Source organism: Thunnus thynnus, unplaced genomic scaffold (assembly GCF_963924715.1).
Source record: "Thunnus thynnus unplaced genomic scaffold, fThuThy2.1 SCAFFOLD_40, whole genome shotgun sequence".
Classification (NCBI taxonomy): Eukaryota; Metazoa; Chordata; class Actinopteri; order Scombriformes; family Scombridae; genus Thunnus; species Thunnus thynnus.
Window position 1 is genome coordinate 137,764 of NW_027095916.1, and position 27,408 is coordinate 165,171.

A 27,408-nucleotide genomic window follows, 5' to 3' on the forward strand; every position below is an offset into this window, starting at 1 on the left:
GCTGTCTGATTTTGGGGGGGGGTTGTTGCGGCCCTTCCTACAAAAAGCAGTGTGTAGTCGGGGTCACATTTCACATGTCTATGAGTTGTTAACAGCTCCACCAAATAGTGATTTTTCCCTCTAAACTTCTCACATGCTTTCATTTCAATAAATGTTCAAATGATCCAATATTTCAGCAAAAATCAAAGATTAGAGAAAAAGTCCAAAAAACTGAAAACAGATTTGTGTATCAGAACTTTGTTTTTTCTTCTTTCCTCTCCCATTAATCATCTCACCACCCCTCAGATTTATCTGCTGACCCTTTGGAGGGGCCAGACCCCTAGGTTGGGAATCACTGGACTAAACTACCACAGAAACTAAACCATTCCTGATGTATGTGCTCCAAAACAACTCTCACTGTGCCAATAAATTGCTAAATTATCTATTTCTGCTTAATCAATTTTTGGTGGAGTATTCCTTTAAACTGCGAGAGAGTTTGCATGGTTGCCCCAAAATCCAAAAATATTGTAAACAAAATGTATTAGTTAGATAACCTAAATGCTGGTAAACACTGACTGTGTGTACATGCACATTAGTGTCCTGGTCATGATCAGGTTTTGGAGTCTCCCAGGTTACATGTTGAGCATGTATACGACATTTCCTGTTTTCAGAAATCTGGCCTTATTGCTGTTTTGAGAAACCTGGATATGCAACCAGAGAGGTGTTCCATCAAGCTGGATAAAAGGAAAGCCTGGCTTACTCAATAAGTCTTGCTAATTTGCCTTGAGATATATAAATAAAAATTGATTGAAGCCATTGCTGTGGCTTATATGATTCCCTGCTCAGTAACCATGAAGTACACAATGATCTCCTTAGTTTTCTTCACGTCGATGCAGAGGTTGTCTAAGCCTCCAGTTGTTCCACCTTTTGCCTGTACTGTCATCTGCAAACTTCCCAATATGATTGCTGGGATGCTTGGGTGAGCAGTCATAGGTCAGAAGGGTGTACAGCAGGGGGCTCAGGACACATCCCTGGGGGGAACTGGTGTTAAGGATGATAATGGGGAGGATGAGATGTTGTGGATCCTAACAGACTGGGGCCTGTTTGTTAAAAAGTCCAGTACCCAGTTGCATAAGGATGAGCTCAGTCCAAGTAATGACAGTTTGTTCACCAGAGTTAATGGGATGATGGTATTGAAGGCAGAGCTAAAATCCAAGAAAATCAGCCTGATGTTAGAGTCCTTGCTCTCCAAGTGAGTGAGGTCTAGGTGAACCACAGATGAGATGGCGTCAGCAGTGAAGCAGTTCTTTCTGTATGCGTACTGATGGGGATCCACTGTGATGTTGATGGTGTCTTTTATGTGGGCCATGACCAGCTGCTCAAAGCACTTCATGACTATCAGGGACACTATTGAGCTTTTTGGGACAGGGATAATAGTGGCAGTCATAAGGCATGTTGGTACAGTTGCCTGGGAGAATGAGGTGCTGAAGATGTCCGTCATCACCTCTGAAAGCTGGTGTGCACAGTCCCTAAGGATCCAGCCTAGGATGTTGTCTGGGCCTACAGCTTTGCGGGGGTTAACTTTCTGCAGGGACCTCCTCACATCTCCTGCAGTCACACTGAGGGGCAGCTCACCTGTTAGCGGGGTGAGCCTAGTGCAAGGACAGGAAATTGAATCCTCGAAATGAGCGTAAAAGGTGTTGAGGGCATCAGGAAGAGACAGGTCTCTGGGGCATTCTGCATCCCTTTTGTTGATTTATGTGTTCACCTGCCATTTAATACGTGATAATGAGAAATTCCTGTTTATTTAATTCCATGAATAGTCAGAAACCCATAGAAGTGCTCAAGACAGCAAGTATGGGTACTAGGACACTCTGATTTATCGAAGACCCAACACAACAAATTTGATCACAGCCGTAATAACATCTGTTGGTTTTTGATGCAAACAACTACAACTGGCACTTTAGAATTAGAACATTAATGATATTTAATGTAATGATATTTTATTTAGCGAAAATGTCTTGTTATTGAATCTTTTGTTGTGAACGCAGTACATAAACTCAGCTATCAATTTGTTTTGTTCTATATTTCATTTCAGATGACTATATAAACTCTGGTTATTCAGAAGGTAAGACACTGCATATATATACTGTCCATTATGACATGAGCTTTCAGATTTAAGTCATATGTCATAAATATTTCACACATTTGTTGTAAATATTTCAACAAGAACAGAACCAGTTGGAATTTCATCAATGTTAAAATGTTTGTAGTTTTGAAACCAAATCATAAGATCACCATGATATTATTGTAGCACCTAAGTTATTGTGTTTTGTTTGTTTTTCACACATTTCACATTTGACCGTTTTTAATAAACTGCTGAGAAGTTGTCTTTAGCTGAATTTATGGAGCTGAACTGGCCTGGCTATTTTGTGTAGTATTCATGTACTTTGGTTAGCCTGCTGAAGTATTAGAACAATGCATTTATTATGCATTTGTTATATATGATTTGATGTAATTTGTTCTTATGGTCAACAATATATGATTTGTTGACAATAAGAAAAATATAGAAACCCGCCATCCTTGTGCTTTAATCATCCTCATTTATACCTTATGCAAAGTGTTTTACCAGTTACTGTAGTGTATGTTTCAAGAAAGAAAAATGTTTTCACCAGAATGCATTGTAAACATTATTTACATTTCCATTACATTTTGTTTAATTTACATTTTATTTATTGTCTTTAATTAAAGTCTTTCTGTAAATTGTAATAAAACATGTATGCCTATTTTTGCTGTTGTAGCTTTGGTTTTGAATTTTACATGAAACTTTATCCCTCTGTAAAGTATGTATTCCCTCACCTAAACTTTTGTTGAGTTGATCTGACATGTAGACACTAATAGACACTAATCCACTTAATGATTCATAAACAGGAAGAGCAAATCAAGGACAAATTAAGAGAAACAAAATCTGAGAGACAGATCCTGATTTTATATTAGCCAACTTTTTTTCTCAAATGTTCTGATCATCAAAGAAAACAGTTTGTTTTCTGTGTCAATGACATTAAAGAAGAACAATACAGTTGTTAAACAATTACAATTTTCTCTAAATTTGTTTCAGATGTGGGATCCTTAAGTGGAGCAACTGGTGGAGCGGCCTCGGTTGAAGGCAGGTTCACAGGTATTAACTCTGCCATTTTCTCATGAAATGACTTTTAATACTTACAAGAAAAAACAAACGAAACAGAACAGGCCTAATTTGATCAAGGGTTAGAAATGTTACAGTTGCTAATTTAAGACAGTTACTCAAATAATGTACTTAAGTACAATTTTGAGGTACTTGTGCTTTACTTGAGTATTTCCATGTGATGCTACTTTATACTTCCACTCCACTACATTTCAGAGGGAAATATTGTACTGTCTACTCCACTACATTTATTTGACAGCTTTAGTTACTTTTCAGACGAAGATTTGACACAATGGATAATATAACAAGCTTTTAAAATACAACACATTGTTAAAGATGAAACCAGTGGTTTCCAACCTTTTTGTCTTTTGACGTCTTACAAAAAGCAGTGTGTAGTCGGGGTCACATTTCACATGTCTATGAGTTGTTAACAGCTCCACCAAATAGTGATTTTTCCCTCTAAACTTCTCACATGCTTTCATTTCAATAAATGTTCAAATGATCCAATATTTCAGCAAAAATCAAAGATTAGAGAAAAAGTCCAAAAACTGAAAACAGATTTGTGTATCAGAACTTTGTTTTTTCTTCTTTCCTCTCCCATTAATCATCTCACCACCCCTCAGATTTATCTGCTGACCCTTTGGAGGGGCCAGACCCCTAGGTTGGGAACCACTGGACTAAACTACCACAGAAACTAAACCATTCCTGATGTATGTGCTCCAAAACAACTCTCACTGTGCCAATAAATTGCTAAATTATCTATTTCTGCTTAATCAATTTTTGGTGGAGTATTCCTTTAAACTGCGAGAGAGTTTGCATGGTTGCCCCAAAATCCAAAAATATTGTAAACAAAATGTATTAGTTAGATAACCTAAATGCTGGTAAACACTGACTGTGTGTACATGCACATTAGTGTCCTGGTCATGATCAGGTTTTGGAGTCTCCCGGGTTACATGTTGAGCATGTATACATTTCCTGTTTTCAGAAATCTGGCCTTATTGCTGTTTTGAGAAACCTGGATATGCAACCAGAGAGGTGTTCCATCAAGCTGGATAAAAGGAAAGCCTGGCTTACTCAATAAGTCTTGCTAATTTGCTTTGAGATATATAAATAAAAATTGATTGAAGCCATTGCTGTGGCTTATATGATTCCCTGCTCAGTAACCATGGTAACTTATTCAGCTGAACTAGCCTGCTCCGTAGCAGACTAATTGTCAAACTTAATTTAGCTGTGTGTCAAAGAATGTCTGATGGGTGGAAACAGACCCAAAAGTGTCTTTTCGAGCTTGCATCACTTTTGTCATGCCCGTGTTTGGAAACATAAGATGGAAGAACTGTGAGGGACTGTTAGTCTGCTTACATGTTCGTTTTGGGTCTCTTCATACATGACAATATCTGGAAAAACATTTTAAAACTACATTAATTCTATTTTTTGTACTTCACTCCCATGATAAGCAGCTGTGGCACCATTATTGCCTACGTGAGGCTGGTGCTGTGTGCAAATTGAAATCATGACAGGAATCAGAAAGTCATTTTCTCTCAGAGGAAAATGTAATCTCCTCGAAGATTATGACAATGAAAAACCTATCTCAGAAGTAAATCTTAGAAATCTAAGGAAAGGATTTCCGCTTTCTTGGTCTGTTCTGTGGGAGGGAAAAGAAGGAACTTCAGTCACCAGGTGACACACACACACACGTATATACGTACATTTAGCTAGATTAATATTGTGTGTTTTGCTCTTTTACCTTTTTTAATTAATGCTTTTGGATATACATGTTGTCTGTTTCAGTGTTGCACCAGAATGACTTTTGCCAACCTCTGCTCTGAAAAGAAATCCTTCAACCTTAACTAGCTATTGATATGGTGATTTTGTTTATAATTATTAAGTTAATTATTAATCAAAGTTCCAAATTGATAGATTAGTAAATTTTGAGACTGAATTTGGACTGAATCTTTTCCCCTGACTCCAGGGTGGTGCCCCATTATTATTAATACATATTAATAATTTCTATTGATTTTAATAATCAATAATTATATTTGATAATCATTAGTTATTGCTGATAGCCAAACTTGTAGCCAAGGCCCAACATATCCTTCTCCAGTTTCTTCTCCAACTGCAACTTCTTAATTTTTAACTTTCAATGATGCTTGTAAATCGAACGGACATCCTGCAAAAGAGAAAATGTGTCAAAGAGTAGATGAATATGTAGTTAGTAATGGCAAGTTACTGAAAATTTTTATCATACATCTGATATTAACGAGCCTACTGGAGTCAAGACACAACTAGACACAGATGATCATAAATCTGGATACTGTTGGAATCATGTAAACAGGGATATAAGTAACCAGGTTTCTCATGTTCTTTGTAAACGACTGAATATGATCAAAACCAGGATACTAGTGTGTATGTAAACACACTCACTGTGGCCTGTATGCTGCAGAATCAGAATGAGCTTATTTCCTAAGAAATAAGGTACAATTTTTGTAAGTTTTTTCAAGAAAATGATGAAAGAGATCATAACGACTGGATTAACTATTTAATCTCAACATGTCTTTGTGGTGTTTGTTGAGGCCTTCATGGGTCCACTCAGTTCTCAGGAACTGAGAGACTGGGTCCAGTTTTCCACTGATCCACTTTGGATCATGAAGACCTCTAGTTTGAATGTAAACTAATTAACCTGTTTATTCAGCAATTCTTCAACAAACTGATGTCACCAGTTATTAATCTAAATCAACAAGTTATTTTCATCCCCTCTGCCCTCAGGAAAGAACTTTGTGGATAAACACCGGTCTCTTCTGATCGAGACAGTGTTCAATATAGATCCAATCTTGGATGATCTCAAGAGGAAAGGCGTAATCCAGCAAGAAGTTTATGATAAAATCAGGGCTATGTTGACCATTCAGGAGAAGATGAGGGAACTCTACAATGGTCCCCTGAAAACAGGTGATGAAGCCAAAGAAATCTTCTACACAATCCTTCTGGAGTGGGAGCCATTTCTTGTTGCTGATCTCAAGAAGAAGGAGTCTTAAAAACTGTGACATGGTGAAATTTGCTTTTTTGACCAAACATAGACACTGGATACTTGAACCTGATATTATTTTTATATTATATATGTATATTATTCTTTCTTCATTCTGTGATAATGTCAAATGAAAAAAGACTATTAAACAAGGTTGCTCAAACATTTTATCTAATGAAAAAGAAGAATTGATTGGGAGTTTGGAGTCAATAGCAAATACATATCAAGTTATAAAATCATACAATTTGTGTAGTTTAGGATGTAAAATTGTGGATAGCTTAAGTATTTTTCAGAAAACTAAAAAAAGACAGAGCCTGTGTCTGAAATGACTCTTTTACAACATAACACACTATATTTACCCTCTGCCATTTTATTTGAGCATCTGAACTCTGAGTGTGTACATTTATCCACCAGATATTTCCTTTAAAATTTACACAATGGAATGAAAAAAGTAGCATCTGTGGCATGTACACTAGAGAGATCTTTGTTTCTGGCTCCTCAGACTCTGGTCTAACTAAAATTCTTGTGTCATTTTAAGATTCTGTCTTATCTGGACTGATGTGACTCACTGGGTCCCAAAAAACTTGTAGATTATCTCTGCTTCACAAGGACTCACAACACTGTAGAATGCTCCCTTTTAAAATATTTGTCTTTGTTGTGTTTAGAAACAGGTACAGTGGTCTTATTTCCTAAAAGCATCTTAAGGCTAAGATGATCGTAAAATCCAACTTATGAAGCCTCCTAAGTTTAAGAAGTGTTTCCCAACAGCATCGTAACAGAAGACGCTGTTAGAAAGATTAGAAGAGTAGATTAACAAGTGACTCCTGCCCACTGAAGAAGCTCTGCAACCTGCAGGAAGAACCAAAAACTACGTTTTATATACGTTTTCATTGTTTTTGTACATTTTTAAGTCTATGCTTTTTTTCATAAACACTTGATGTCAAATGAATGATGTTGATGTTTAAATTAGAAAGTAAAACTAAACCAATATTAACACACATTATTGAATTCAACAATTGATCTGCCAGTTTGTGTCGTCATCATCCTCTCCCTCTTCTTGCATCATATATACATCTCTTTCTTCTCTGATGGTATATTTTCAGGTTCCATATCTTCTCTCTTCATTTTATTTATGGTGTGTATGTTGTATGACAGACTGACACATATTAATGATACTGAGGAAATAGGAACCTCCACTGCTTCTTTTTAGTTTTATTATGATCTTCAGAGTAACGTCTGTCTCGAGCAGCAGCTAAATCAAAGTTTATTTCTTAAACCGTCTTCCACCCAGTAACATGAATTGTAAAGACTGTAGACTGTTAACTGCACATTAAGCTTTGTTCTCATACCGAACAATTTCCACTATTAAACATTTGTTTGTGTTGTTTACAACATTTACACTTTGTGATGTTTATTTTCAACATTTTAACTATTTTAACTGACTTACAGACGGTTAAATATGCAAAGTCACTTCAAAATGTATTCAGCATCATCTTCATCACCACAGAGCCGATGTTAATAATCTTTTAATGATGTGCACTTGCTCTTTATTGCTTTGGGAAATTGTAGAAATTTAAGAGCATTATGATCAATCATTATCAGGAAATGAGGACCTGGTTTGGCTGACAGTGTAGCAGCAAAGACTCCTCACTGGCACCAACCAGTGTTTCCTTACAAGTCTGTCAAATGTAGAACTGGTTTTAAGGTTTTTACTTGTTTTCAAAGCATTACATGGACTGGCACCAGTCATCTCTCTGAACTCCTCAGACACAATTCAACCTCCAGGTCTCAGCATTTGAGGCACATTTCAAATGTATTTTATAGTCAGTAGCTTTTACTTGAATTTTACAAGCAACAGGATGATATCTGCCTTTGTTTTTATAATGAAATACAGAAGAAAAATAGGGCATAGTCTTGATTTTCACTAACTGTAACTCATTGTGGCTGAGCTTCACAAGACAAAGCTCCCAGCCAAGTGTGATATTTTTAAATTCAAATGTAAATGTCAGTTTAGGTTTTAACTTTGCAGTTCACTTTTAACCTGCAGAAATCTGCACATACTGAACAGAGAAGACTGTGGAACAATTTATATCAAAAGGTCTTATATTTACCTTTTATTTCATCTTTTTTATTCCACATAAATAAACATTGACTGTGCATTTTGTACAATGTATATTTTTATTTAAGCATATGTTTTTAAATAAATTGTTTTGATATGAGTTCATTCTCATGTATTTATTCTGGTGTAACTTAAAACTCACTAATCCAGCAACAGTATTTGAGTAATTTTAGTCAGATTTTTTAGTTTCTGCCAATATACAAAAACTTCAGGACTTTAAGCAGTGTTCTTAACAATTTGTGGATTGCTTTGGATTTAGACGTATCATGAGTCCTACTGCTCCTGAATCTGACTTTGTGTACGATGCTGTTCACCAAAACATTTTCAAATCACGAAAAGTGTTCAGCGACTTTATCTTGTTTTAGTTGGATGTGTGGACTACAGAGGTGGAGTTCATTTTTCCCTTTACCTCCAAACAGCTGATCATATAAAATGAAACTTTTCATTGTTCATTTCCTACGTCTAGGACAGCATTTAAACAAGAAAGTAGATAAATGTGAGGTTTGTAACTGCAAGAAAAATGCTGAACATGCACTGATGTAAAATACTCATCCTGTCAGTGTAGAAAGAGAAAGGCTTAATTTGTATCTGAAAGTCTGAAGTCACACACACACACTGCAAAACGACCTCTCAGATGTCAACATCAAAGCTGTCACATGTGAAACATAAGACACTGATTTCAGCCTCCTCCCATCTGACCAAATGACAAATCCTTAATGTGTAAAAATCTAAAGATCGAGGCCAAGACATCAGGTAGATGAGAACACAAGTCAGTGTTTTCCCTCCTCCTCCAATCACATTTACCATATATATTTTTAGGCAACTTCATTCTCTCAAATAATCAGAACCAAACATAACAATGAGGGAATTTATTATAGATTTTAAAATAGAAAATATATTGAATGACCCTCATACAGTAAACAGCTCCATTGTTGCTGCCTGGTAATTTCAAAGGTTACAGTACATTCATAGGCAACGCTTTTTATTTCTATAGCACCTTTCAACAAAAAGGTATTAAGACAAGATATCCAGTAAAACAACAAAGCATTATAAAAAGACATTTAAAAATATTAAGATAAAATAAGATCAAAAGGAACAAAATATACTAAAGAATAGAGCAAAAATGTACATAAAAAGCTTCTACACTCACTTGCCACTTTATTAGGTACACCTGTACAATCTAATGCAAACCAATACAACAGCTCTGCCATGAATTCTACTTTTCGGCTTAAAGGTTTCGAGTTGACGACAACTATACTTGCTATGTTACTATAAGTGTAATAAAAGCTTTGCGAGTAAAAAGCCAAGAAGAGTAATTTATTAATGTGTTCCACCTAAAAAATGAACAGACGTCGACCCGAAATAACTAAAAAAAAATGATTTTTTTGGCTGAATTTCAAAGTTATCCAACATGAATCTGGTGAAAGTGGCGAGGATGCTAGAAGCTAGCATGATTTTGTAAAAAAAATTGTTCTGAGTGGATCACTGGGAAATAAAATAAAATATGGAAGACTTGTAAAATATGACTCCTTAAATTGTTTGTTTGATCAGGTCTAAATGTTCTTTAATAATATAATTAATTGGATTAGCAGCAAAAATGGGATTGTTTTTGCCACTGAACAGGCCACTTCTGTGTTTTAGTTTCTTTTTTTGAGCTGGTGTCTCACAACAGCTTCACCAGATCATTCCTGTCTATTTCTTTGAAAAGCATCTTGGTCACCTCCACAGCCTGTTGGCTGTAGATCTGCTCCATCAGATCCACCACATCTAATATGTCTGTGTTCTCCAGTTTGTTCCATTAGATGCATGGGAGTCCTGCTGGGATGAGGTTTCTTAAAGTCTTGTCTCTTTACTTCTTGGGCTTGTAGCTGACTGGTGAATTAAAAACAAATAAACAAAGGGAGATGATTTGAACATAATTTTATTGATAATAGTTGAACAGCTCCTCTGAATGCAGCATCAGTTCTAATCATGATTTAAACTATTGGATGATTTTCAACCTGCATCTTATTGAATGAAGATTTGTTGTAAAAAGTCAGACTGATGTGACATTACTCACTTTCGGGACCAGTGGAGATAATTCATCCATAGTGTATTCTTCTAAGTGTTCCTCTGAGTGTTTATCATGTCAGATTTTTGGTAACATTTCTAACCCTTGATCAAATTAGGCCTGTTCTGTTACGTTTGTTTTTTTCTTGAAAGTATTAAAAGTCATTTCATGAGAAAATGGCAGAGTTAATACCTTTGAAACTGCCTTCAACCGAGGTCGCTCCACCAGTTGCTCCACTTGAGGATCCCACATCTGTAACACATTAAGGGAAAATCGTAATTGTTTAACAACTGTATTGTTCTTCTTTAATGTCATTGACACAGAAAACAAACTGCTTTTTTAATGATCAGAACACTTGAGAAAAAAAAGTTGGCTAATATAAAATCAGGATCTGTCTCTCAGATTTTGTTTCTCTTAATTTGTCCTCGATTTGCTCTTCCTCCACAGAGGAATAACATATCTCACTTTGAATACAGACCATAGACTGTATAAAAATGACGTAGTTACCGTGACGCCACCTGTTGGTTTCTGAAGAGCGGTTTTGAAGCTCAAAGTGAGCCGCTCCAGCCATCGCCATCTTGGCAGGACGTGACGCTGCCTAACTCCCAGCCAATCAAAAATGGGCAAAGAGGCGGGCCGAATGGCTGAAACAAGCCACCTAGCGGCTGGCGGACCTGTCACTCAAAGCAGCCATGTCCTTCATGATGCATAACTTTACGGCTTAATAAAATTTAAACGAGTGAGTTATAAAAAAATTCACCCCCCGTACAGTTATCATGAAAGGAGAAATTAGCTACAGAGACCAAAACTGTTTTTTGTACCAGGCTGTAAACATGTTTATTTCAGCTGTAAAGTTGGGCATTTTAACATGGGGGTCTATGGGGAATGACTCGCTTTTGCAGCCTCAAGTGGCCATTCAAGGAACTGCAGTTTTTGGCACTTCCGCATTGGTTTCATTTTTCAGCCCCAGAGGTTGCTGCTTGATACAGACACAATACTTGTGAGTAGGATCGATTCATTGTTATTATGGCTCTGCACATGAGATTTGTTGACAATAAAAAAAAAAAACAGAAAATTACCTTATCTGTATTTATCAGTATTTCAGTCAACTTTACATTTAAAGAAGCAAAATGCAATGTTTGCAATCATGCATGTTTTTAAATTGAAGTGCCTTTTTATGTTTTGCAATGTACCTCCCTCTCTCTTAAGCACCACAGCAAGGTCCAGTTGACACAACAACTTCAGAGCTCCAATAATATCATGATGATCTTATGATTTGGTTTCAAAACTACAAACATTTTAAACATTAGTGAAATTCCAATTGGTTCTGTTCTAGTTGAAATATTTGCAACTAATGTGTGAAATATTTATGACACATGACTGAAATCTGAAATCATGGACAGCACATATATGCAGTGTCTTACCTTCTGAATGACCAGATTTTAGAAAGTCAACTGAAATGAAATAGAGAACAAAACAAATATTGATGAAATGGCAGGTGAACACATAAATCAGACAGCTACAACCAGAATATTACACCCACAGAGCAACAAATCCATTTTCAGTGTGTATTGGTGTTGGTGACTCAGCTCTTGTTAATTATTGACATTAATTTTATAGAATAGTTCAGTTAACAGAGGTGACAGAATGCATCTTTTTTATATAGTGTTGGTAATATTGTTTAATAACCACTGACCTTTTCGAATTTTACAGGTCCACACTGGTTTAGACGGTGATTTATCCTTGTCTTTATAGTAGAAGAGTTTAAGGTTGAAGTCTCTGTCTGGATTTTTAACGAACACTTCAAAGAAATTTGGGCCCTTGCTGTCATATCTGAGGGTTAATTTCTGTGTAAAAAATACGACATAAAAGGAGAGGAGGAGTTAGTTTCTGACAAAAGTAAACAGTCAAGTTAAATCCCTCACAACAAAAACAAAACTAATTGATTAGTGTCTGGTCATTAGGAACAGTGTTTTGCACATGCTCAGTTCATTCACATTTCTGTCTGGCTGCTGATCTCTCCTAAACTCTGAACACAGCAAGCAAAGCTGACTCTACATTCACCAAGCAGTATTGGTAACCTTCTTGAAGTAGCTTATGTGTGACCAAAAAGTCAATACATTTGTCAATTAAAGGAGTCTAAATGTCAATTCCCTTCACTGTATCCATGTTCCTCACTTCCATTATTTCCTTGTGTCTTATGTCGTATTTATATCATATTGTTCAGCTTTTAACTGCAGCCAAGTTGGAAAAACCGTCCATGTCAGCTTCCTGGTTGCAAATCTGAGTTTAAGATGATTTAAATTTCTGACACCTACAATATTTCCAACTTGGTCAAAAAAGAACAACGAAAGTGTTTAAATCCCTGCAGCAAAATGGTTGATCAGTTACATCTAAAAAAATCAAATATTAACACAAATACAATAAATCTATCTAATTGAAATAAAATACAGTTAAAATGTGCAAGGCCATGTGTGACCACACCATTTGCACACCTTGCAATGGCCTTGATCCTATTTTCTCTGTCATACAATATGTCTGAACCACAATTCACTAAATAACTGAAGCAATGCCTGCGAGCTAGTTCAGGAAGCCCAACTCAAGTTGCTGCTCCACTCACAAGCCATACTCCCCTCACTGTGACATATATCAAACACACCCTTATAATCTGGTTGGTGTACTTAAGTCGTCAGTAATCTACTCACTTTTGCTGCATTCCTGCAGCCACACCGCTCATACAAGCTATGTTTGATTGCTGCTGTTTGTAGGCCTACAGCATTTCAAAGCCCTCCACCCCAGCATCCACCTGGAGGCTCTGAGTCTATCTTCCCCTGGGAGGGAAGTTAGTACCGTCGCTCCCAACTTCCTGCTGTGTGAGATCAATGTTTCCTTGTGAGGAGTCACAACATCAGAGCCTAGACGCTAAACATTAATGTTCTACATTTAACTAATAATCTACTCCATGTGAGTTGGCTGACTGAATTGGAAAAACTGACAGACAGTACAAATGATACCAGCAATTCACTACATAAATGATAAATGACAGACAGTACAAACTGTACCTCTGGACTTGTGTCTGCTGTGATGTCTGCTGTGAAGTCTGATGGACTTGTGTCTGCTGTGAAGTCTGCTTCGAGGGCGAAGTCATGGCGCATTTTCAGGTATTTGTTTGGACGTGGCTTATCGATCACTTCGTATCCGTTTAAGAATTCCTTCTTGTGCACCATCTGGAAACAAAAACAATACACAACAAAACTGCGTGTGTTTTAAAGTACATGAACAAGTAACATGGTTTTTACAATATAGTATTAGAGCCACTGTTGGCAAAAAATGAACTGTGAGATTAGTCATGATATTGAGCAAAAGTTCATGTTATGAAAATAAAGCTGCAAATTTGAAAAGCATATTTTATTTAATATATAATACTCTGCTGTAGAATTGTGATTTAATGAGTAAACAGGTGAGAGCAGCCTTCATTAAAAGTGAAGTTAGAGTATATTTCATCAGTAAAAGTTGTGTAACCTTGTGAAGCAGCTGCTGAAGCACATTGAGCGCTTGGTTTTGTCCAGACAGGTGTGCCAAAGACAGCAGAGATCAAATCTCAACATATGTTATTAGAAAAGGATTGAAGGCTGCTGCACATTGACACGCAGTGAGCAGTGGGCTTAATTTGAAAAGTTTCAGTTCATCAGTGAGATCTATAAGCCTCCAAACAAATATGAACTTCAGCTGCTGACAGAAATCTGAGGAGAATAACTTGGTCCATCAGGAAACGTGTCCACTACACTGTCTCATGTTTTAAGTGGTTTATCTTTATACTGAAAGGGGGAAAAAACCTTCTGTGACCAGAGACCCCTCCCACTTCACAACTCTAGTCTCACAATTTCACTTTTTTTCACCACTGGCCATAATACTCAGTTGCAGACTTTTTAAGTCTGATTATATTATAAATTTGTGACAGTAAGATATTAAATAACCTTTTTTAGCGTACGAGCATGTGGGATCACATACACATGTAGTTTGAGGGGTGTTGTGTTTGGTTTATAGTATATCAACACGTTGCACTTCATTTTCACTGCAAAGCCAAGATACATCAGAACCCCTCTGAGAGAGAAACTTGGTTCAGATAACTTGACATGGGATGATGTGACCTCAGACACGTCTTCAACAACATCTCCACAGCCATCTATGTGTAGGACAGCAAACTTGTCTAATATTGTGGAGTCATCTGCACAAAATACAAGCACACACATTTAGTGAGGAGAAAGGGATCGTATCAGAATACATTTAAATCCATCTTTCATTATTTCTTCATGTCTACTTACCTGTGCAGATCCAGTGTGGCAGGTGCACTTCATTTAACTTCCCAGCAGTGACTTTGATGTTCAGTAGGGGACCTGCAGGCATGTATTGTAAGCTTTTCATTCTCTCCACGTGTTCTTCCCAAGAGCAGAACTGGTACTTAAAGCTGACCTTTTCTTCACAGACCCATCGCAGGTCTGACACACTGCATTCAAACTTTCCTGCTTCAGACTGTAGGCTGAAAAAGAGAAATGAGTCCTTGTATATGTACAAAATACTTAATAATAATAATAATAATACATTGTGTTTATATAGCGCAATTCATGCATAAAATGCAACACAAAGTGCTTGACATAAAAGCTGAGAATCATAACATTTATGATAAAACAAGAAAAACTAAAAAAATTAAAATGATAGAATGAGACAAGATAAAACAACCGTCAGTTAAAAACACTGAAGGGACTCAATGGAGTAAATGTAAACTTAACCAGTAGCTGCCTTCATTTTATTGCCAGTTAAATGTAGCATTACCACAATTACTGTAATACGGCATGAAAAAGATCCTGAAAAATATCAAGACTAAGCTTTTTTCAATGGTTCCAGTTTGTTGTGACACAATATTGAAGATGTTATTTTTACCTGTAAGTTGGAGCCTCATCTGCATCTGTTCTGATCACTTCAGGTTCAACTGTAGTCCAGTCACTGGAGTCCTGCATCAGAGGACAGTCACATTTGTAAATAAGTGGATTTCTTCCTGTTTAATCACTAATTTTACAACATCACACAGATGAACAAATAAACAAGTGAGCAGATGAATGAATGAAAGGGATTATCGTAATGCTTCCACAAGCCTCAAACTCCGAGCTTCCTGAAGGCCCTTGTTAAAACACATCAGACAACGTTTTAAATGATGTTATATTTATAAATGGAATCATATAGTAACTTTCCAGATATTTTGCTGCTTTAGCATTATGTGCTACGTAGCGCTGCTCCTATATGAGATCAATATGTTATGCAGGACTTACTGCCGAGTAAAGTCTACATTGAGGAAAAGTGGCAGCGCTTCATAGGACTTCTGTTATGTACAATGTACAAGCTAGCTACATGTAGCTAATGAAATGACAATTCCTCATGAGAGGGAAAGATTATACAATAAAAATACAGGAAAAATCATATAACTTTATTTGTTTTGCATATACAGACATTACAGTAAACAACTGAATAGTGACCAACATCAAATATGTAAAGTAATGGGAGTTGATGTTGCTGTCATTCTATATAGTGTTATTTTTAGTTTTGTATTATTAATAATATAATTGTTTTGTTTTTGGTTTTTTTTTGTATTTTCACCTCGATTGAACGGACAAGAAACAGACAGAATATGAGCAGACAGAGTGAGTTATGACATGCAACAGACTGCAATCAAACCAGTCCATTACACTTATGTGGTATGAACCTTAACCAGTAGACTTTTAGGAAGCTGCTTGTGTTTTTTTTTGTTTTTTGCTAACTTGAGAGAAGAAACCCTTTAAAAAGATCTCGCTTCTTCAAACAGCAGATGTCATTTTGGAAACTATGCTATATGTAGGAGTCTAATTATTCTGAGTTTACTTTTGGCTTGTTGTTGCTGTGGACAATTTAAAACCAGTGACTGATCTACAGTCATTGACTACAGTGACTATACAGCATACAGTAAGTATCTTTGCTTATAACAATCCAAACAAACACATATTCAAATGGCTGCCTGACTGTGCACAATGTATTTTGAATGATGAAATAAAAAAGAGTAGCATTAAAGTAGAATAAGACCCCGCTCTGCATACTAAATGTTTGATATTGTAATTTATTTCTTTTTTTCACACAACTTACCTTTGGATCCTGAGCTGGTGTCTGACAAACTCTGCACCAGATCCGTCTTTCTACTTTCTCCGAGTCTTTGGGAGCCTCTCAGTGGAGGGTCCTGCAGGAGCCCCTTGAATTTCTCAGTGAGACTTAATTCTTCCAGTGTTTCCAAAAGCTTCTCCTTTACTGGTGTCACTGTAACGTCCTGATGGATTCAAAATGATCAGAGGGCATTTATGTAATATAAAACACTGATGTCTCTGCATCAATGTTAACATTTAAATCATGTGAGTATTATAACAACTAATATTATTATATTACACAAAATAAGACAAAGTGTGATTCATTTCATTTATTTGTATGAACTGGTTATTAGTAATTGTGATTTATTGCATGTCCACCTGATCACATGTTCTTATTGCTGCAACAGCAGCTGTGAAATTTCTGGTTTAAAAACTCTTTCCACCTATTAACCATCAAACTTGAATAAAAAAAGTCTATAATATAATATAGTATAGTATATAGTATAATATTTAAGCTTGAAATCTCAATCAGAAACCTGCTTCAGTTCGGTGAGCACCATCTGATGAAATAATAGCATTGGTTTGTATCATTATTTATAATGGTCGAGATGAGGATCATTTTCAACCAGCAGCTACGCGTTGAAAGCTGTGTTGTGTAAAGTGTGTTTATGTGACATTACTCACTTTCTGGAGCAGTGAAGACCTCTGCATCTCTGAGGAGAAAGAAAATAGAAAATGACTCAGGACTGATTAAACATCAGACTGTAATCAGTTTTAGTCCGATTTGGTTGCATTAACACTAAATTCTCCTCTGCTGCTTCTGACATCATGAACCATAATCATAGAGAAAGAAGAGAGGTTGAATATCATATCGTTAAAAGCCTTGAAATCTAACAGAATCCAATATAAAAGTACAACAAATATGAATGTCTTTATGTAAAGATTATCACCTCACAAAATAATCTTTGATGAATTATACTCAGTTGTCAGTTGTACCTAATGTTTTGCTGAGTCAAACTGAAACTGGGATTCTCCTCACTTTGTTTGGAAGGAAATATGATCTATAATCAGCTGTTGCGAGTCAATTTCACTTTTCCAAGAAGACAAAACCGTCTTTGGAAACATTTGTGAAATCAGCATCTGAGCCTCACTGACATCTGAGGGCTGCAATGTTAACTTCCCTACTGTGCTACTGACTGGAGAATGTCATAGTCCTGATAACAATGATACAAGACTTTTTTTTTTTCCTTTTTCAACAAGCCCAAACAGCAGGGCCAGACCAGAAAATCATTCAGGCTGGGAAATATAGCGTAGAATATAGCCTCAGTTAGGCTACCTTTTAAGTGGGGGGTCTGGGGGTTACAAATACTTGATTTCCCACATTCTGGTGAATTTTAATGCATGTGAATAACAAACTAATGAGCCAACAACTGCTTAGTACAATGAAAACTGTTATGAACCTCAAATAAAACCAAAGGTACATATCATTAAGGAGGGAGACGATACTACTACTACTGTGGCATCAATGCTACTCTCTCCACCTTCAAATAGAAAAAAAGCAATAATACAATACATCATATCTTGTAATGTACCATTACAATACAGTTAAAAACTCTCCTCCTATTTAAAGAACAGAGCAAGAGCACAGTACCCTACTCAGTTTACTGATATACACTAACTGTTACCCATCAAAAGTTAAAATAGCCCTTTAACCAACACAAACATTAAATAACACAGATCTTTAAGTTTTAACACATTACAGTAGCCTGAATAGTGACAGAAGACGTTGTGTTGTCTCAATAACTTTAAATTATGGGCTCACAGTATGAACTCACTGACTGAAATTTTCACCAAAACAAATGAATTTTCAAATAATATTGACCATATTAACTAGACTAGATGTTCCAATCATGCTTTAAATGTTTTTGAGGACATTAGAAAGGGGACTACCACTTTTATTATTGATTGTCCAGTTTCTTGGCTGCTTTAACATTGACATTGGACGATGATGACGCATCGGTAACATTAGCTACGTTAGCTAGGTAGCAAAAGTTAACTAGCTAGCACGTTTATTCACTGACTAACATGGCGGCATTTAGCTGCATCTCCTGCAAGCGCCTTTCTTTTTTTCTCTTTCCCTCTCTGCTCCACTCTTCCTATTTTCTCCACCGTCCATCTTGCTGCTCAGTCATTTCTAAATGCGCTTGCTGCCAAACCAAACCTGTAACCGCCAACTACTCTCTCTCTGTCTCTGTCTCTCTCGACTAGCTAGCTCTCTCCTTCTACCGCCTGACTGTCACAGCGGGCAGGGCACTGTTGTGTTCAGGGTCCAAAAAACCAAAAACAAAACTGCGGCCTGCAACAGGCCTGCTGGGCCATTTAGCAGGCCAGGCCCCTGGGAAAAGTCCCAGTGCTCCCGATTTCCAGTCCAGGCCTGCCACACAGCCTTGGTTATGTAAGATTAGCAACTTAAGACGTCTGTCACTTTACAATATTTAACATTTGGGAGGATCCATCGTGCTGTTAAGTTTGTTTTCCACTCAGAAAGTGTAAGCTAGCAAGCTAGGCTAACTAACTTCCACTCAAAGTAGAAGATAGCCTAGATCTCTAAAGGTATTACATGTCAGACAGATGTTGATTTAATTAATGATTTGTTGCATTTTTAAAATAAATTATTAGATGTATTCATTAGACACATGATAGTGTAACGTGACAGTTTTTGTCCTCTTTATCTTACCTTTATAAGAGCTGGTGTTTGATAACCTCTGAACCAGATCTGATCTGTTCATTTTTTTGAAAATCCTCACAGTCAGATCCACAGACTGTTGGCCATAGTTCTGCAACATCAGATTCAATATGTCTGCACTGTTTTCTGTGTCAATCAATTTCAGTGAGATGTCTTGGAGGTCCTTCTGGGAGACGGTCAACTGCAGGACGTCCTTGAATTTCTTTAACTGCTGATAACTCAAATCATTCAGGGTTTCCAAAAGCATCTCTTTAACAGCTGCCATTGTTGCTACCTGGAATAATCAAAACATTAATGAGGCATACAGTACATTTCATCCACTAGAAAAGAAACACTAAAATAGTTTCTCATTGCATCTCATGATGTTGATGTTGGTGTAGCTATATAACAGACGTCATTGTTTCTACCTGCTAAGTTCAAAGAAAATGTTTATTGGGTAAATACACAAACTCTTTATTTTATTGAGTACAGATTAACTGATGTGTGTGTTTTAGAAATGTAGATATGGTAAGATTACATCACCCATATTGCACAAGCTAATAATTGAATTAATAATATTTGTCCAATAGATCACATACTGTATGCCTGTTTTTACAAACTACTTGTGTGTGTATACATTTCTTTAGTAACATCAAGTGAATTATTTTATCTGTACAAACAGGATCATGCAGGATGACCACTGCTCCACCCAGCTAAATCTTTGTAAGGCGCTGGAAGCATCAATGAGTCCAAACTTGATAAAAGAGACTTTCGCACACTTTATTTTGAGCTTTCTGTCTACCAGACCTTCATTAGTACAGACAAGATTCAGTAATGAACAGGCAGGTAAAGATAAATAATCCCATTCTAATCAATGGCAGCATGCAATGCACCTGTTCACATCCTGGTGGTAGACACTCCACCTCTTGGGAATTGTAGTTTTTAAGTGAGGCATACAAGTAGTACAATCATATATTGTACTCTGTGAGGCGGGACCGTCTAAAAAGTGCACCTGTAAAAAGCCACCAGGGTTAAACCTTGGAGGAAACTCAAAATGTTGTTGTAAAGTACTTGTCTGCCATCTCTCTTCTTTTAATTTCCATGTTTAACAGTTTGTTCTCAATTGATTGGTAAAATAAGTTATTGTTATTACATTTTAATTAAATTATTTAAATTTGACCATATGGCCTTAGTGCGATACATTCCCCCCAAAAATGGCGGTTTTATCACACTTGATACCATGTAGACTATCTTTTTAAAGAAGAATTTGAAAACGTAAATGACAGTTGTCAAGGCATAAAACCAATGATCTGTTGATCTTAACAAATAAAGACTTGATAGTCTAACAATAGTACAGCCGTCAGTGCTGGAAAAAATGTTTAATTAAAAAAAATCAAATCAAAATTGTGACCTTAAAATCAAATCAAATTGTGGATTTGGAGAATCGTGAAAACCCTAGATGTTACCCTCCCCAGGAGTGGTCGGCCAACAAAGATCACACCAGGCATGTAATAATCTGAGAGGACACAAGGGACCCCAGGGTAACGTCTAGGAAACTAAAGGCCTCTCTTGCAGTGATTTATGTCAATGCTCATGAGTCCATCATCAGGAGAACACTGAACATCAACGGTGTGCATGGCAGAGTTACAAACCCACTACTCTCCAAAAAGAACACTGCTGCCTGTCTATGGTTTGCTCAAAGCCACGTGGATTCATCAGAAGGCTGTTGGAAAAATATTCTGTGGATGGATGAGACCAAAATTCAACTTTTTGGCTTGGATGAGAAGCGTTATTTTTGGCAATGAGCAAACACTGCATTTCAGTATAAGAGCTATATACCATCTGTGAAACATGGTGGTGGCGGTATCATGGTTGGAGCCTGTTTTGGCACCTCTGGACTAGAACGGCTTGCAATCATTGATGAAAAAATGAATTCTGAGTTGTACCAGCAAATTCTACAGGAAAATGTCAAGGTATCCCTTAAGAGTGGCTGGAAAAGTGGGACATTTTGCAAAATAACCTCAAATAATCATCAGAAAAGACTCTAAAGAAGAGATAACAGCATTAATCAGCAAGAACAGAAGAGGAAATATCATCTTTGGATATATTTTTTAAATCAAAGCAACTAGCTACCTGTCAACTGCTACCTGAAGAGTTATTTTGTGAAGACAAGAAGAGAAATTAAGGGGTCCTTGTGTCCTTGTAGGTGGTATTCTCTCTCTCCATGAACTGGTGTGATGGCAGCACGACCGATGTTTGCGGCAGCCTCTCCTAGTTCTGACTTTGCAGTGTCTTTGTCCATGTCTACGTCTACGTCTGTGTCATCGTGTGGCGTGCACATCATCATTTCTGACATGTGTGCCAACTTTTGTGAGTTTTCGAGCATCCCAAGCCCCTTGAAAATGCAATGGCGTACTTGAATGATAATACTTAAAGCTGCAAGCAGCGATGAACGGGCCCTCGCCCTCGTCGGAGGGAGCGGCAGCTGTGGTATCACTATTGGAGGTCTCTTTACATGGCTCTGAATTTTCAGGATTATCTGAAACTGTGTGAATTGGAAAAAATATTATTTTCTGTGTGCAGTACGTGGCGCTGGAGATGACTTATTGGAAATTGTGTGTACATTTGATGAACTATGTGTCATTCAGGGCTCACTTCCTGTTGCCCATAGATAATACTACATAAGTGAAATAGTAATGCAGCAATACATCCACCAGAGGGCAACTAACATGGATATACATTTTCGTGACTACTGGTCATTGCATGTAGGAGATAACTATCACTTCCTGTGTCCACAATGTGGCGCTAGAGAACACCATGTTGCTGTACATCGTGTAGACCACAGCATGTAAATTTCATGTAAATCAGATGATGTTTCTCATATAAGGTTGACCTCCTGTTGCCAGTAGGTGACGCTATGACTATGATTCAATATTTACATGTAGATGTGTTCAGGCCTGGACTCTTATCAAACATGAGAAATTTGGGGCAGATATGACGATAATGTAAAGTCAAGTTACAACAACTCCCCGTTTTATGGTGAAACGTGCAAACTGACTGACATAAAATACATAAATGTTCACCATTTCTGATGCATGTGCAAAGTTTCGTGAGTTTTTGAGTGTTAGGAGTGATTGGGGGCGGGGTTTATAGTTCCTCTTTCTTCCTTTCCCTTTTCTAAACACTGGACTGGTTTTCATGGAGAAGATGACAAGGGTGTGTGGTTAAGCTGCGTGTTGATAAAAAGGATGTCACGGTGAGGTGCGCGCGCAGCCACTGGAGTAACTTAATGATGTGATGATGCTGGGAAAGTGCGACAGTTGAATGAGTGATACAAGTTAAGTTAAAACCCAGAGACGTCATTTTAGAAGCGTTTTTTGAGACATTACAGCTTCACACCTTTCCTGCTCCCGGACCCTTGTGTAAAATCTGCTCCGTTCTTCGGGAACCCATCCCCCAACCACCAAAAACTGAACTGAAACGCCAAGCAGAGCTTGCTGCTCACGAGAGCAACGCCCAGCACTGGCGAGGCAGTGTCGGAGGGACTTAATAACTGCTAGCCGGCCTGGGAACTGGGTAAGGTAACCCACCTCCTGGCTGTCTCTCTCTGATTTTGGAAACCAGTCCCTCTACCTCTGTGTCCTTCCACGTTTTCTCCTTTTCTACACTCTCCAGGTTAGGACTAGTATTGGTTCCCAGCACTGAATCCCCTAGACTTGACTAATCCGTAACATTGAGCATCTTTAGCCCCTCAAAAATTGTGATTAATTTGGACAAAAAACAATAATTCCTAGCATTGCAATGGAGCCTTCACGCTACTCGGTGATCAGGCCTTAATAAATAATGATGTGTTGGAAAAGCAAAGCTCTGAAAGACTGTCCATCAGTCAGGTGAATTCTGAACTTCTGTGAATCCAAAAAAGTTCAAAGAATACTAACAAATGTGTCCTCATTGAATCAAGAATAAAAAAGTCCTCAGCCAGTGTAGTGTATATGCAGACACTGAAGACAGTCATAAGTTTCTCACTGCAAGGTGAAGTCAGTGACTTTCAATACGCTGTTTCTCACTCTTTCACCTCCCTGTTTTTCTAACCACAACCAGTGTGACCTTCTATCTCAGCAGCCGCAGACGGACAGAAAGAGAAATTAAATGAGATTTGAAAAGAGAGTGTGGGAATGAACTCTTGTCTCTCCCACGGTGTTCCGATTGTATGACTGACTGATATTTTCAACTTTTCAAACATTAAATTTATCTGAAGAGACCCTTTCACCTTGTTACTACAAAACCTTTTTTCCTTTAATTTTTAAATACTGAATCTCTGTTGAGCTAGAAAAAACGTTGTGTATTCATGTACCACTTATTCAGGTGGTATTTTAAAATTACACAAGTTAAAGCTGTGTCTCCCTGGCGGTTCCGAATAACAAACCGGGGCTCGGTGCTCCAGTTGGATCCACATGGAGAGCCGAAGCTAACATTAGCTGGGAGGCTCGCCGGCTGCACTTCCCTCCGGTCATGCTGAGGCTAACACTCCGCTAGCCTCGGCCCAGTGCAGCCTGCGGAGGAAACGCTGGGACCGTCAGGGTGATACAGTCCGTCGAGGAGCTGTTATGTTCGGTTGCACAGATAGGAAACACTTCGGCTGACAGGATATACCACTCTGTGTGTGTGGGGGGGGGGGGGGGCGACAAACAACAAAAAAACGTCTTCTTTTTGGTTTATAATGGCGGTTGGCAACCAGCGTATTAGGTATTAGGTACATTACTGCCACCTTCTGCTCCAGAGTGTGGACCAGAGATTAAATCCTACACATTAATCCTGTCTGTCTAATAAACGCAAAGAAAACTCTACTGCTCCTCCCACTGGGCAGGTTCATTAAAGTTTTAATGCTGAGCTCCTGAACTCCAGTCTTCATATATTGTCTTTCTTGATCATATTTAGTACAATCTAAGCTTGCATGCATAATAGTCTCCTCAGCCAGCTGGAAAAAAATATGCACATATATGGCCACAGTGAGTTGGAAATATCGACATATCTTATATGGGAAAAAAATCCAATATCGTGCATCCCTAGTGACTTCCAGTGCGACTAAACCACAGAGGACATTAAGAATGAGGCCCTGTTTACACCTGGCATTAACATACGTCTCGGGTGATCCGATCACAAGTGGACGGCTTTAAACAGGCCTACAGGTGTAAACGCACCTAAGACGCATTGAAGACGGTTTGAGATCCGATCACTCAGACCACGGTGGGGTGGTCTGGGCCGCATCGCAAATGCGTCCTGAGCCACATTGAAGGATCACCTACTCAACTGACGGCCTCTATTTTCCGGCAGACTAGACACAGGACCCTCCGTCCAAAGCTGTTCAACTTGTTTGATAACAAGATAAACAAATTATTTTGGTTTTCATGTGAATTAAAAACGTAACCCACGTCCCGTTTTTTCCTGTTTTTCTCGTTCCCTTAACCGGTTTCCCTCTTCAAATCGACAGTTAGAATAGAAATTAAACCATTAACTTTTCGCTTGTCTGACTAAAAAAATATTTCAGAAGCTAAACGTAGCTGGATAGTTTACTCTGTCCTGTCAAGTTGATAACTACAGTTTTTAGTTTCGCTGTGCTGCTAAACATAAGGAGCTCAGGATTTATCAGGAGGGCGGCTGCTTTACTCCAAACAGTATGAATCTGGACTGTGTGTGTAACAGCTGACCTATTGGATGTGTAGATGAACACAGAACATGAATTAACATTAGATCCTGACCGATCCTGACGGCGTGTCGGAGATTTAAATAATCAATGAAGTTATGCTGCTGTATCTTATGCTTAAATACGCACAGTGTCTCTGAATGGAGAGATGCAGCTGCGGGGAGATCGCTGCGTCTCTCTCTCTCTCTCTTCCGACGCGGAATATTTATTTATATCCTGAATATTTATCCTGTTATCAAACAAGTTGAACACAGCTTTGGACGAATACCGAACGAATTTGGTCTTTGAAAACAGAAATGATGTCTGTGTTTATTTGCATATAGAGCGGGGAAGTGAGATCGGATCAGATGCGGTCACTCCGGACGCATATAGAGACGCATGTTAATACCAAGTGTAAACAGAGCCTGAGAGAAGAAGTGGTCTTGTGCGGATTACTGGTAATTACGTGACAATACATGCATGTTGGGATTGTAATATGCATGCATTGTCACATATTCAGTTTCAGAGAGAGGCGCCACAGCGTCTCTGCACGAACCACAATACGAATATACAGTTCTGAACGTCCATGTCTGAAGTATAATGGATACATTTTCTTCTCTTATTTTGGGTCTATTTTGTCTTGTGTTTTGAAGAAAAGCTGCAAATGTGGAGGGTACACACTTGATTTTGAACCTTCATTCTACCCAAAGTAGAATCTAACAATGCAGTTTTTCATAAAACAGGGACTGAGTATTTGACTCCCATCACTTACATTTAAGTCTGGCAGTACTTCAGGGCAAGTATGAACAGGAGGAACAATCACAGAGACCAATAACTATTTCAGTGTACATATGGGCTTGTGAGTTTTCTGGAGATAATTACTGTCACACCAGCTGTTTGAAATTACACCATTTTAATGACGAATTTTGAGTTGCCCCAAAGTGCAACGTGACAATGGACAAAATATGAGGGTAATCTCCAAAGTTGGACATAAGATTTTCACTGGACAGCAACATTAAGAGTCTTTGCTGTAAAATCAGTAAAGGTCTAATCTTCACTTTGAGCAGCTACAACCTTTAAACACTGTTTACATCTTAACACATCAATAATTTCACTACTTACCTAACCCAAACTGTACCTTCATTTTAAACAAGTCTTCATCCCTAAATGAATGATTTACGTTATGAGGACTTTTTTATTTGTCCCCAAAAGAGAGGCGAGTCCCCACATGTGACTGTTTAAACACATTTATGACCCAAAAACATGATCGATACTTGAGACACGCTGTTTTCCTGTTTCATCATTAATCGAGTCAAACTTTAACAGCCTGTTGTTTACATACTAACGTTAACAAAGTCTTAGCTAATGTCTTATCGTAATATTGGTAACTACAGAGGAAGCAGGACGATGAAATTGAAAGTTAAAAAAAGGCGGTACAGTTTGAAAAAGTTTTAACCTACCGTTATAAAAACAGCTTGTCGCTCCAGCCGTTAAGATGTTTTGATGATGACGATGATGATGATGATGATGATGATTAATTGCAGTGGAAAGAAAACTCGTCTCTCTCTCTCTCCTCCGTCAGTGAGTGTTTCATTATCCGGGACGGTTTGACATCAGTGTTCACCAATATTCATCAGGGTTAATTGTGGGAGTGAAAGGGGGTGGGGGGATATGAGGTTCGTCCACGTGCGCACATTGTCAAGTTGATTGTGATTTATATGTGTACACACAGCTTTATAAATCTGATTTTTTTTACACACATACACTGCTCCTCACACCTGAGTTAAGTTGAATTATCTAGGTTAATATTCTGCTGTAATATGAAACTCCATGCTGGGCTATTAGTGTAGTCTGCAGTTGGGGTTTTGGAACTTAAATCTTTATATATAAATAGAAAGCATACAGTCTATTATCAAACTTTTGCTAAAGCTACTTATTTGGGCCATTCCAGTTTTTCTTATCTCTTCACCTGTTGTGTAGAACCTGGACAAAAATAATTGTGAATATTTTTTCAGAGTACAGATGAATTTTCAAGAAACAACCCACATTGGTAGCCTGATATTCTACTATGCTGTTGGGTGTTGAGGATATTTAACTTCACTATTGAGTTACTGTATTTAAGTCAAATACACAAACTATATTTTAGTGTATTATTTTCTGTACATTCTTGTCATATTATGTCATGTTGTAATCTGAATTAAAAGTAAATATATAAGTTGTCATGAACACTGTTCTGCTCATCTGTCAGAGATCATAAAATACAGCAGCAGGCCGTAACACAACAATGAACAGATGATGCAGCTCTGCGTTATATCTAATTGACATGAGGGCTCTGAAGCGACGATGTCTCTTGTTAAATGTCTGTTTCCTCGCCTCCTCCGCTCGCATCTCAGGTGGGAGGGACTAAGACACGAGGAAAGGAGGCGAGAATGTACAAACTGAGAAATGAGAAGAGGGGAGAGTTGCTGCAACTGGGCGTCAG

The 27,408-nt window shown here is 37.8% G+C and overlaps 3 protein-coding genes and 1 long non-coding RNA gene across 5 annotated transcripts in view; 1 reads left to right on the forward strand and 3 right to left on the reverse strand.

The window, feature by feature from the left end:
- Positions 1–8,364, forward strand: part of LOC137178782 (NACHT, LRR and PYD domains-containing protein 1b allele 2-like) — a 123,983-nt gene extending 115,619 nt beyond the window's left edge. Inside the window, exon 12 of the mRNA XM_067584002.1 lies at positions 5,927–8,364. Coding sequence (XP_067440103.1) covers positions 5,927–6,192 — 266 coding nt within the window. The 3' untranslated portion in view covers positions 6,193–8,364. The remainder of the gene's footprint in view (positions 1–5,926) is intronic.
- LOC137178785 (NACHT, LRR and PYD domains-containing protein 1 homolog) overlaps positions 1–26,586 on the reverse strand; it is a 109,546-nt gene extending 82,960 nt beyond the window's left edge. The window contains exons 1-3 of the mRNA XM_067584007.1: positions 26,383–26,586; positions 19,256–19,534; positions 17,203–17,231 (exon numbers count right to left, since the gene is read on the reverse strand). Coding sequence (XP_067440108.1) covers positions 17,203–17,231; positions 19,256–19,529 — 303 coding nt within the window. The 5' untranslated portion in view covers positions 19,530–19,534; positions 26,383–26,586. The remainder of the gene's footprint in view (positions 1–17,202; positions 17,232–19,255; positions 19,535–26,382) is intronic.
- LOC137178779 (uncharacterized) lies at positions 9,110–11,915 on the reverse strand. Of its 2 annotated transcripts, XR_010927206.1 has the most exons (4): positions 10,859–11,556; positions 10,544–10,603; positions 9,560–10,173; positions 9,110–9,528 (listed from the first exon to the last, which is right to left on the reverse strand). It is a non-coding gene; the product is annotated as an uncharacterized lncRNA (long non-coding RNA). The 2 variants fall into 2 exon arrangements; XR_010927205.1 differs by lacking the exon at positions 9,110–9,528 and having other exon boundaries at positions 9,925–10,173; positions 10,859–11,915.
- On the reverse strand, positions 12,010–15,453 carry LOC137178778 (NACHT, LRR and PYD domains-containing protein 1 homolog). Its single transcript, XM_067584001.1, has 5 exons — positions 15,293–15,453; positions 14,677–14,891; positions 14,329–14,579; positions 13,414–13,578; positions 12,010–12,198 (listed from the first exon to the last, which is right to left on the reverse strand). Exons 1-5 carry the CDS (start codon positions 15,367–15,369, stop codon positions 12,010–12,012), a joined length of 897 nt encoding a protein of 298 aa, XP_067440102.1. The 5' UTR covers positions 15,370–15,453.
- Positions 26,587–27,408: the final 822 nt, after the last annotated feature.